The 13,231-nt window shown below is 33.5% G+C and overlaps 2 protein-coding genes across 2 annotated transcripts in view; both read right to left on the bottom strand.

Annotated features, from left to right (window-relative positions):
- Nucleotides 1-4,724: 4,724 nt before the first annotated feature.
- On the bottom strand, nt 4,725-9,817 carry LOC132181233 (ADP-ribosylation factor-like protein 8c). The gene is made up of 6 exons (XM_059594356.1): nt 9,598-9,817; nt 6,744-6,825; nt 6,630-6,662; nt 6,415-6,536; nt 5,467-5,628; nt 4,725-5,331 (listed from the first exon to the last, which is right to left on the bottom strand). Exons 1-6 carry the CDS (start codon nt 9,633-9,635, stop codon nt 5,214-5,216), a joined length of 555 nt encoding a protein of 184 aa, XP_059450339.1. The 5' UTR covers nt 9,636-9,817; the 3' UTR covers nt 4,725-5,213.
- A 2,251-nt stretch (nt 9,818-12,068) lies between these two features.
- LOC132180581 (pentatricopeptide repeat-containing protein At4g39620, chloroplastic) overlaps nt 12,069-13,231 on the bottom strand; it is a 4,146-nt gene continuing 2,983 nt past the window's right edge. The window contains exon 3 of the mRNA XM_059593458.1: nt 12,069-12,549. The gene's annotated coding sequence lies outside the window, so the exon portion shown is untranslated. The remainder of the gene's footprint in view (nt 12,550-13,231) is intronic.

Here is a 13,231-nt window from a genome sequence, read left to right as displayed (position 1 = left end):
TTGTCATACTCTTATTTCACTAGGCTAATGTGGTAGGAGAAAGAAAGAGAAATGCTTAGCTTCATTAAAAAGTCCATCTTTTGACCATTTTAATTTTAGGTGGCATAACCCATTTTCCAGAAATCTATTAATTAATTGTTTAAAATCTATTAATTTTAAAATATGTCATGCCACCTTGGATTAAAATTGTCAAAAGATTGACTTTTTAGTGAAGCCAAGCATTTCTCATAAAGAAATGGGCACTGCCACGTCACCCAAATGAGATGAGGGTAGGATGGGGGGTATGGCAAATAATACAACCCTATTTGGTAATATGCAAATGTCGTTAAACCGTTTTATGGTTTGAATTGGACTTGTTCACCAACTCTTGCTTTCTCGATGTTTTTATGAAGTTGAGATGTTGGAGACGCAAGGCAGTGGATCTTGAACCATTTGATGGTTTGATTTGGAATCGTTTACCGAGTCTTGCTTTCTCAATGCTAGGAATTGGGACCCGATATTACCCAACAAACTGATTAATTACAACGGGAAACCCCTTTCAAAATCTTAGGAAAATTTTCTTTTCTCTTTGTAATAAGTAGGAAATTTTCTTTCTGGTGAGCATTTGTTATTAGTAGATGCAATCCGTTTAAATGGGAGTCAAAGGGGAAAAGAAAAAGAAAAAGAAAAAGAAAAAAAGAGGCTAAATGCCTTACGCAAAAGAGGAAAAAGGATTAGCAGAGAACATCGATCTCTCACTCGTGCCCCATTTCAGCACGCTTAATCCGGTGCTTTCATTACTAATTGGTGCTTTGACTGTCATAATATTATTGGGGTTCATCCTTTCTTTGTGAACTGACCATGCTTTTCTTTCTCCTTTAATATCTTTCACAGTAGAGGCTTTTCTTTTGCAGCTATATTTTATTTTATATTATATTGCTGTTTATATTTTAGGAATTCACATGTTTCCCTTGCTGTGAATGAAAGTTATTTTGTGCCGGACCGATCCACAATCATACTCACAATTTTATAATTTATGTAGGTTATATTTGGTATACCGTATACGTAGGATTAGATATCGGAACGGAATAGTTATTTTATAGTTTGGTCGGGCATGGTCATTAGCAGGGACCGACCCAGGTTTCAATTTGGGGAGGGATCAAGGGCCAAAAATATTTTGGGAGGGACTAATAGACAAAAAAAATATTAATTTTCTTTTTGCCTAAATTTTTTTTTTCTTATGATTTGGTGGTGGACCAGGGCCACTCCCGGTCCCTCCTGGATCCATCATTGGTCATTAGGAATAATTATTCTTAAGGAATAGTTATTTTCTTAAAATGTCTACTAGCTATTTCTCTATAAAAAATAATAGTTATTCCCTAATGATAAAATAATCCTAAAAAAAATTTAATAAAAATCATCATTCTATTCTAACTTCTTATATTCCCGGTAACACTTTACTCATATTCCAAGATAATTATCCTCCTATTTTAACCTTATTGTTGCTTTTGCTTCCGGTACAACTATAATTTGTTGAAACTGAGTTGTTAGGTTAGTTTGAAAGGCAAGAGGAGAGAAATTGAAGTTAGATATCATGATACTTCCAACGGTATTAAAATGTTAGGTTAGATGTCACTATTTGAAAACATTTCAGAAAATGATATTGTGATTATTATGATTATATTCCCGGAAGGAACATAAATCTAACATTTATTCATCGTCTATTTCGTTCGATAGAAAGTGAAATCGGGAGAAGAAATGCCTTAAACATGCTTTAAGAATGTTTGGTTACGAGTCACACTTTAGAACATTCACAAAATGGTCTCTTTATCATAGAAATTATTATTATTATTTTCTATGGTTCTTCTCTCATTCTTTTACTTTTCAAAATTATTATTAGATATTTTGAGTCCCATAGCATGTCTCTTTTGATTATTATGATTATTTTTCCACAAGAAAGAAAGAAATAAATTCCCTTAAATGTGCTTAAAGAATGGTCCCCTTCGATCCTCAAGGTCCAACCAAGGTGGCCATGTTGTGTAGTAAATTATTCATTTAATTAAGGATACTCTCAACACTCATTTTACAATGGTTGATATGATATATTCTAATTGTCTTTTCATTTCAGCCATATACAAAATACAAAAAAAAAAAAAAAAAAAACTACTTAAAACATATCATATCAATTAGAATAGTGATTTTTAGCACACCGACGTGCTTGAACAGTAAGCACGCCGTTGTTAAAATATTATTAAAATAATATTTGAACAGTAAAAAAAAAAAATAATAATAATATTTTAACACCGGCGTGCTTACTGTTCAAGCACGCCGGTGTGCTAAAAATCACTATTTTATCAACTAATATGAAATGAGTATAAGAAGTAACATTACTCTTTGTTTAATTTCAAAGCAAGTGACCTTGTTATCATGTGCACTATGGGGGATTGCACGAAAATTGACTAATCACATGGGAATAGGATTCTCTTCATGAATTATTTTATGGTCAATATTAAATATAGTAAAATTAATGGTATATATATTACTATTACTACATAGTGTTTATGTTGTCATATTATTTAAAAATAAATAAATGATACGACACTATATGCACGGTTAGATCCAAGAAAATAAAATCATAATAGTAAAATAGTGTCACAGAGGAGTGGATCCTAATCGTAATTGGACCATGAGAACCTGTCATTTTTCTAGGCATTTAAAGGTATATGTTCTCTGCTTCTTCCACCTGTAACCAAAACAACATAAAAACCTATGCATTTTTGGTGTATACTATGAATTTTCTGTTTTAATCGACTTAACTATGATTTAGCCAATACTTTATAAATTATTTTATGTCAATATTGACTGAGCGGCCGGTTGCACAGCTGTATGTGGAATAGTGGCCGCCACGTTTTATGCATGTCCTCAACAAACCTCGCCAATAAGATCTCCCTCGTCACAATGGCGTATAAATCGCATTTTCTTATTGAGTCATATATGATCAACACAGAAGATGATGGACGAACTTCTCTTAATCAAGGATTTTTTAAAATTATTATCAAATTGATGACACCGCCACATTAGCCCGGTAGAATCAAATTATTATTTAAAATTGATGTGTTTGAATTGAATTGTAATTCAGATAACATACAAAAAAAGAAGTTGCAGAACTCACATGCTCTAAGCAGCCTAAAGTACGAGTTCTGCCTATTTGGGATAGGTAGGTCTCAGAAACTCCGTCTTTATGTGCCGATTGAATTGGAATGCATCTTCTTTCCTAAAAGTTCATTTATACTTAACAAAGGGTTTCTACTTCTTTTACTTTTCGTTATTTAAAAAAAAAAAAGAAAAAAAGTCCTGTTCATCTACCTTGACCAAACACATTATAATGTTGGAACTTTTCAAAGTCAATTGTTATGAAGGAAACTTAGAGCTCATATTGATGATGGGTTGAGAACGAAATATGTGCAAATTATGACCCTTGATAAATTCTTCCAACCTTATCAGATCTTGTACTTAAAAGAAATAGATGAAGAATAATTCTCTGAAAAAAGAATGGTTATTCTTTAGACCTTGCATTTGTATAAGAAACAAATTATCGAGTGCAAAGTTCTATTATTTTGTTCGACAAAGTAAAGGAAATTAGAGAATTAACCATCAACAAGTGTACGGTAATAGATTGTTTGTTACTGAAATTCCAATTAATTTATGAGGAGGGCATATCAAATCAGAAAAATTAAAGATTTGCTTGAAGACTGGGCAGCAATAAACAAATATTGACTTGCCATAATGATTTGTCTTTATTAATATAGATGGCATAGAAACCCTAGGTCATCTTAATGATAGTCAAAGTCCTATCTCAACACCTTAACTAGACAACATAAAACATCACATTCTTATTGACCAGTTGGAATGACGACATCATATATGCGAAAAGCTTGGTAAACTATTTTGTAAAAAGCAAAGAATCTGCTTGCTAATAATAGTAAAAGAACTTTATTTTATTCCAAAGTGAAGTAAGTAACGGTGATTAAAGAGCTTTGCTTTAGTCAAAAGTAAAGAATATATTATAACGTACAAAAAGTTATCTTTATAAAAAGTAGAGATTCTGATTTGTTTATTTATTTTTTATATGTTTCATTCCTCTATAAAATAGCAATGATCAAACTCTTTTATAACCAGCCCAGTGATCCAAGAGTTGATTTGTAGCATTTCATCAAATCATAAAAAGATCTGATGCCATTAAAGTCCCGTAAAAAGCTCAAGTTTTATTCAGTACTCCCACGCTCATGATATCCTCGAGAAATTCAGAGAAATATGGTATTAGAAGGGCATTACTTTTCATAGTATTTTGACAATCTTTCCCTGGAAATTCATGTAAAAACCCCACTCCATAAGTTCTATTTTGCTTTGATATATCAAACGCAGCAATTCCTGCATTCTGCAGGTCAACAACTGGGATGCAAAATTATCTCAGAAAGAAATTATTTGTTTTCCACTTGACCTGATTGAACTGTGTTTTCTAGTGCAAGTCTAATTACAGAAGATTGTTGAGTTCTTAAAGATCAGATCCAAACGTTATTAAATGATGGTGGCTAACTTGTTCATACATGTTAATACTGTTAGAAACGTGATGGACTCTTTGCACGGTTTCCCGGGGATCTAGTTGGGGCGAAGCCCCGAATATCCCGGTTATCAAAAAAAAGAAACACAGACTCATTTCAAAGGCTATATGCAAAATGCAGCAATGCTATTCAATACCCATTGGACTTTCCATTTAAGAGCATCAATGCTCAAATCTGCCAGTAAACAATTCATGTGCAGCAATAACAGGGAAATCAGTAAATCAAAATGTACCTCATTTTATGATACTGGTCATCATAAGCCAATGTGGTAATTGGAGCTGGGAGGAAAGTATTTGATAAAAGTGAATTACAAAAAAAAAAAAAAAAAAAAAAAAATCCAAACATCAGCTGATGAAGTTAGTGGCACTATCTATATCCTCTGCAAAATTCAAAAACATTTGGAAAGGAACAATTCAAATATAAAAGGAAAACAGATAATGCATGTAAGACTGGCTTCAATTGTCTAAGTATGTACAAAGCACTTATTTGGGGCACAGCTAAAACCAAATGAGGGAGGAGGGACTCAACCAGGAAGGGTTTTTTTATCACGAAATTTGCTTCATGGACCTTGATCGTTCTTCATCCAAGTACCAAAGAAAGTCAACCCATGCATCATTTTGCTGTTTTTGAGTGCTTGATAAGCCAATCAATGACAACATCTATGTTTATGGAATCCTTGCACGAGATCATATAGCAGCAGACCTCTCTGTCTTTAATTGATTCAAGGCCTCTGAAACCACCCAACAGAAGCATTAAAATTTCTAAACCGCATATGAACGAGAACTAGAGACAAAATTCACCATCAATATAATTCATGAATAAAATGACTGAGGTAACAACTTCTTGTAAAGATTCCTGAACTTACAGCTGATCCACCATTGCTTGCTGGGAAAGAGCTTCTGACTTGTCAATTTTGTTTGCAAGAACAAGCAAAGGAATTCCACTTAAGGAAGGTTTCATCAAGAGGTCATGTAGCTCACTTCGAGATATGGGAACACTATCTCTATCAGCAGCATCAACTACATACCTGCCTTTGCATCATAAACAAAGACAAAGAAGAAATTATGGTTGAATCAAATATTTAAATTGACTTAATCAGACAAATTGAGGCTATCACACCCAAAATTATGCAGCATCTGCCAATGCTCTCTTTAGTAAATAAAAGAGTAATGCTATATAGTAGGCTGTTATGCGATTGTCATACACCTAGAATAATGTAGCAATGAAAATCAGTCATTGTTCTCTCCTTTTATTTTTACAAGTGCTGATTCAAAGACTAATTTTCACTGCCACATTATCAAGTTGTATAGTAGTTATATAGCAGTTTACGAAATAGCATCACTCTTAATGAAATAGATAACTTGCAACCATTTGGATTTGGAATAGTTTCTGTAAGATTCCAGCTTTTGTCAACCCCATCCATCTTCTAAAATATCTAATGCATCTTTCAAGTTTCAATTTTCAATTGTTTCGATGTAAACAATAGAAACAAGTAAGGAGTTTGGTTAAATGCTGTATGAGTTTAAACAATCTTTAAAGTTCAATGTTCAATTGTTTCGATGTAAACATGTAAACAATCTTTCAAGTTTCAGTGTGCTTCTAAAGGTAGTAAAAATATGATATATACAGATTATCAGTTATAGGTCATGTTTTGAGTCAGGCTTAGTTTCCTAGGGTCAAGAATACTGTTCTTGCACAATGATAGACATTTGTTAATGTCACCAAAAGCAAGTGGCATTCTAATGGGTAATAAAAACAAAAGAAAGATACTTCGATACAACAAAGAGAGAAGGTTAATGACTGGAGGCATTACAGAATTGCAGAAACACCGCGGCAGTAACGCTCCCACATTGTACGGAACCTCCTTTGACCTCCAAGGTCCCAAAGCTTGATTGTTACATTCCCCTTCGTAACTTTTCGCATATTGAATCCAACCTGGTTTCATAGTATTAATAACCATTTTGTAAGATATATAGCAAATATAATAAAAAACTTAATCCAGAATTTGTTCAAGGAAAAGATACCCACAGTTGGAATCATGTCCTCAGTGTAGCCCCCTGTCTGGCAAAAATAAAAGGAAAAATGTCAAGAGAAAACTACTCGCAAGTAGCAGAAGGAATAGCAGAGAATGTGTTCACTCACAGCAATGGCATTGACAAGAGATGTCTTTCCTGCATTCTGAAGGCCAACGAGGGAAAGTTCCATTTCCTGTTTAAAGAATAAGCTGATATACAGAAACACAGTAAGAAGAAGAAAACAACTTCAATATAGACCAGTATCTAGTGATAGTAAAGATGCCTACATGGATTCATTGTATAATCAAAGCATATCAATGAAATTTTCCATTCACAAAACCTCACATCTAGCACAGCATTTTTTTTTAAAAAAAAAAATATCTGGAGCAGATTAAGATACAAGGAATTAAACAGCCAGTCTCCATGCTCAGAGCAGTACAAAACTTTTAACATGGGATAATCTTTAAAGGGCGGCGAATGATACAACATAAAAATATCAAAGGAGATTGTGTAATTAAAGTCGGAAAACTTAATGTTTCTGACTTTCCCTTATTAAACTCCTTAGAATTCTTGCGTGGGTGTTAAAAAGAAGTGCAACAAAGGAGATGCTGATTTGATCTTGAAACAAAGTTTAAAGGTACAGATTAAGAGCCTCCCAAATATTTCACTCATTATTTGTAGTACTTGCAATATTGGTAATAAACTAAATTTTATGGGAAAGGCTTTTGACATCCTTGTTTTCTTGAATATCTTGGTATTGATCTCTTTCAGTTGATTAAAGGGCTAGGCAAGCAAATTATATATAAGTACCATCAACATCTCTTTCAAGCACTCAGGCTTCTTATTGGACAACTTTGTCAACTATTATCATCTCACAGATGCGTGCAGATAGATCTAGTAAAATTTTATGACGGATAAGCTTCTCTTCTCTTCTCTTTAGCCAGGTTGAACCTGCTTTCAAATAAACTTATTTCTTCAAAACTTAATTCACATTCTTTTGACTTTCATCCATAAGGGGTTGGAAAATAAAATGATTGTGTATCTATAAGAGGAAAGCTATGGATGTGCTTTTTGGTATATCATTTTAGGGATAAGATTTGGATTTTATTGGAAGAAGTATGTGGCAAAGAGAAAAAGAAAAGGAAGTAACAAAGATGAATGAAAGAACTAAAGAAAGATGGGACAAACAACATAATGAGAAGATAAAACAATATAAGTAACCCAAAGGGATTTTGGCTGCAAACCACACCGCATAAAATGAAGGTTACTTGTTTGACAAAGCAAAGTAAGCATAAGCCTAGTGAAGCTTTTCTTTATACCGAAAATGTATATCACACGCTCCGTTTTGGTTGATTTTAGCCTCAAAATTGAACAAACTATGTGTCCATTGGGTAGGCCCTGCACAACATTTTATAAGCTATTCTTTATACCGAAAATCTATATCTTACATAAATGTCATTGACCATACACCTATTTACAACAAGCTTATAAAACTGCAGAAAATACCTTTCAACCTCAGGAAATAGAGAGGCTACCTTTCGTAGCTACTGAATTTAGATTCTTAGATTTGCAATATTGAACAATTTTTAAAGAAAAGATGTTCACAGTATTAAAATCCCAATGCAGGCCAATAAAGGAAATCCAAATCCCCTTGAAACTTTTACTTATCTTATATATGCTCTCACATTTTGCAGATTTTCTCAAACTTTTGGAAATATGAATTCCTAAAAAGTCACAACAAGATCATGGAGGACATTCAACATTAGATTAAAACCAGAACAAGTCCACAAAGCAGTCCATAAAGAATATGTTTTGAATGTGAGATTGCAAAAAAACTGGATTATGAATATCCAAACATGAAAGCACCCACGGGGCAAGGAGGGTGGGGGCCAAATGAAGTTTAAGTTCATGGTGAAAGGCTATTGGAAGTCCTCTACCCTAAACTTTCCTTTCTGCTTCCAAGGATCTGAGGCAAAAAAATAGAAATTTTAATTTGTTGCTGTTCTTCTTGTTGATTTTGCTTTGTAATGGAGGAAAAACGGGTAATAAAAAAAAAAAAAGTAAAACCATTGACATGGATTTGTGTGTCGGTGTAAGCCTGAAAACATCTATTCTCCAAGCCATTTACCTACCTCGTTTGATAACATCTTTTACAATACTTTTCTGCTTTCAAAACCAAAAACACTCTTTTCTCAAAATCATCCACAAACAATTCAAAACACAAAACACTTTTCAAGACACAAAACACTAGTCAAGTGGACTTCATCAAAAAACACTTCTTACCATTATATCACATCAAAACAATTTTGAAACCAGGGAAAAAAAAAACACTTTTCAAAATCATTATCAAACATATTAACTCTTATTCTCAGCAACCAAACAGGCATATACAAAGAGATCTAAGTTTTCCATTATGCCACCACTCTCACTTTGTTCTTTGTTTTGGTATGACGAAATAACGAATAGAACTTCAAAGCTGCGATGAAACTATGGAAATATATGAATTTTCATTGAAAGAGATTAACTAAAATGCATAAAGTTCACAATTAACAAATCCAGTACTAGGAGGCAAATTTAAAAATCCCATTGCATTATCCAACTTTTTAATTTTCTGGTGTTTCACATTTTTTGTTAAGATAGGATATCTATTTTTTTTTTCCCTAGGCATGAAGATAGGATATCATTTATTTTAAAAGTTCCCCCACATATTATGCACCTCACACTATCAGAACACCAAGTTGGAAGCTATGAACTAACAAACACACAGATAGACATAAATCCACTGAAAAGAAATCTTTGTACAATTATTAAATTAACTTCTTCGTTTTCTGTGGAGTACCGACAAAAACACAATGAAACTTCACTAAGTTTTACCCGAGTTTTCTCGGCAAACCAAAACAAACGGCAACATAATTCCAACAAAGCAAAATCCACAAAATCAAAAGCAGAAAACAAGAAGAGGAACAAGGGAAAGGAGTCACCTCCGGAGCCAATTGAGCAAGGAATCCCACAGACCCATCTCGAAAAAACAGAGCTTTGGCGCAATGAAGCAGTAGAATCCGTGACTTGCTCAGACGAGAACGTAGAGGAAGCAAAGCAGCTAGAGAAGCAAAAGGAAACGAACTCCTTTGCCGAAGGGAAAGAATCTATTTTACGGAAGCTACTGTCTGTCCGTTTTCAGGTACTTTATTTTTTTTTGTAGTGACAAGTAATATCTATTGCCCACCACAACTCCACAAACGTCAAACGTGGGGGATAAAACTAGAACCCACGAAGCGATCCTGTGTGTTTCCTTGGGAAACGTACTTTCTCGCTATATTGTGTATGATTTAACCCAAGATTTGACATTAACTTTTTGATTAATTTAATTTATTAATTTCTTTAAATAGATAATTACAACGAATAGTACAAATAAAACACTAAATAGAATAAACTATTCAAAAAATAATACTTGTCTTTAATATTTAAATTATAATCCCTATTTTTAATATTATCTATAAAGATAATCTATTAAATTGAAATATCTCCAAAATATACGTAAAAATTACATGTATTTTGAACATAACAATTTAATAGACTCAATTAAGAGAATTTTTTTCAACCCAATTTTTTTTTAACAAAAAAACTTATTCATAATAAAAACGGTCAAAACAAATCTTATCTCAAAGTTAATAGGAAACAATAAATTTTATTATTTAATAAATATTTTTACACTCAACTCACAACCTCTCCTTTTGTATCATACTACACACTCACTTCATCCTCTCTCTCACTGAGTTGATCTGGCAGTGCTAATTAGGCCTTAGATTATGATGAGTACTGTCACATTAACCCAATGGAATGAGAGTAAAATGGAATGTAATATGTAGGATTATTCCAATATTAAATCATCACTTATCTCAAAAAAATTTAAGTTAATATAAAGAGACGAATTTGATTATTTAATTAATATTATAACAATATATGAAAACTATGGTCGGTGAAGAAAATAAAAGTATGTAAAGATTTGATTAACCTAAATGGTTAAATATTCTAATAAATAATAATAATAATAATAATAAATAGTCCCAATACGGAAACACCCACATTCTAACAAAAATTGATGCAAGATAGCTTGTGAAAGTATTGAAAAATAATTTTTATTTGTTTAAGTAAAGCCAATAATAGAATCTATTGCACGCGATATTATGGCTTTTGACATATATAAATAATCTTTATTCTTGCAACCCAAATACACGAGTAATTCTATAAGGCTTATTTGTGTTTTACTTGTTTTCTACTAAAAATGATGTGGCTATTAAAATCAACATTTGATCAAAATTTAATAATGATCAATTATAAGTTCAATGGTGATTTTAATAGCCACATCATTCTTAGTAGAACACAAGTAAGACTTCTAGAATTACTCTAAATGCACTGCGAAGTCTACAAAATAATTTATTGGCCAATTTTATTAGGGGAGAGAGAGTCTTTGAAATTGTTATTCAGGAATTTTTTTTTTTTAAAAAAAAAAAGTTGGTATGATGAGTGTGAAGATAATTTTAAAAAGAAAAAAGAAAAAGAGAAGAAAACCACTTTTTGAATTTGGGCTTGTCAGTCTTGCTTATATTTGCTAGCATTTGGACTTTCACAAGGCTCTTAATCACAGACGTTTGGGCCAAACAATATAAGCCCATCAAATATAAAACATATTTTTCCCCGAGCAAGCCCATGAATGTTAAACCAACGGGGTGTACAATCTAAAGGCTACAGCCAGGCCCATGAGTCAAAGCTTCCGCCAAAAGGTGAAACAAAGTCAACACAGATATTGGATTGGAATAGCTGAATTCAATATTTTTGAGCTGTTGCTGTTAAATCAGTCCAGAATCCATGAGATCAAACCAGAAATGATAGTTGAAGGGGAACGTGGTTCTGGAACATTCAAGGCAGTTAACCGTTAAGAGCTGGTCACGAACACGTTCGGGGGGTTGGCTTGGATAGACTTGACACGGATTTGGTTCATTTAATAAATGAGTTAATTGTGAATACAAAAACTCTGTAGCAAATAAAATTGATACCTTAATTATTGTAGAAAAACACCAATCTAGCCCTATAATACAATCAGACAAAACAAACCTGAACCAAGGGCTACTGATAGCTGCTAAATTGTTACTTCGGATGTTGTTTTCAGGGAAGGCAAATGATAGGTTGGACAATTCAGAATGTCATTGGTGTGATTGAAGGAACACAGAAGAGCCCGATGGGTATGTCCAAAATCTTTGATAAAAAGCGAGCATTAGCTATATTGGCAGTTAAATATGCAGCAAACTAAAGAAACACGCATAAAGTTCATGATATGTTCTAAGTTTTTGGAATGTTACAAATCTCAGACTGATTATGCACCATAATTTATAAGTGGATATAGAAGGGATTACCTTCAATGAGCAATGCTCACAGAAATAATGCTTGCACTTTTTCTTTTTTTGGAAATACAATTTTATTCATTCCAGAAAAATCATCTAGAGCAAAAAACTCTAAACAAGAAGAGCAAATTGCTCTAAAAGTACAATATCATGAATACTACTGGGGTCTTCTCCATCCATATTCTATCAGTGATTACATTAGCCGCCAACTTTGCGAGCCCATGACCCGCCTCATTTGCTCCCAATTTACATGTTCGACATCCCACCTCCTGAAACCAGTTAGCAATGTCTTCCACGATTTGTCCATATTGACATCACTGTGGCCCAAGATCAACAAAAGGCTGCCTACAAATGAAATATACAAAAGGCAACGAATCATTGTCGTCTCCATCGCCAGGGTCTACACCCCATTCATCCACATCATGTACTCCAAAAGCTAGATTTCTCTTTCTTGCTTTCTCTGCTTCCTCCCACTCCTTCTCCAACTGCCATCCAGACTTGTAATCTCTTGGCAAGAGAGAAAGAGAGACTCTGCCAAGGACGAGAGAACCAAAACAAACCAAAAGCAATTATATTAGTGCGGCGGGACAGCCCTAATTAATGACTAAAAACCTTACATTCTCATCATCAAATAAAGCCCAAAACAGATTTATCCAAACCCAACTTTAACATCAATACCATCTAAATTTCCACCGAATAGGATTTGACGAAATCTACATGATAACAATACTCTAGGAATTTTATCATGTATGAGCAATAAAGTCTGTGTTAGGGTTTGGTTAATAATGAATATAATTATCACAAACCAAGAAATTTTAGGGTTTATTATTGATATAATTAGTCATTCCAAAGTAAGATTTTGATAACAAACCGAGAGACTAAGATGCATCACCAAGTAATAGATTATCGCAGAGGCTTAAAAGCAAAAGTCAATCAAATAGCTTCAACAAACAATAAAAGAACAACTAGAATGAGTTTGAACCTCTTGCTTAGTGGAGACATGCTTTGGGTAAGCATTGATGGAGAAGAGGAAAAGCCAGTGAGCGAATATGGCTTTCGTTGAGACCAAACAACTATAAGCTCTTCAACAGCCAGGCTCGGTTTTATAGAACTACGAGGGCAAGTGGCAGGGTTTGGAAATGGGAATCCAAGGCGTTGAGCTTGAGGAACGAGCAGCGGCCAAGTCATGTCAGCTTTCCGACGGCGGTGGAGT

The sequence above is a fragment of the Corylus avellana genome, chromosome ca5, assembly GCF_901000735.1.
Source record: "Corylus avellana chromosome ca5, CavTom2PMs-1.0".
NCBI classification, from domain to species: Eukaryota; Viridiplantae; Streptophyta; class Magnoliopsida; order Fagales; family Betulaceae; genus Corylus; species Corylus avellana.
This window is presented reverse-complemented; position numbering and strand designations above follow the sequence as displayed.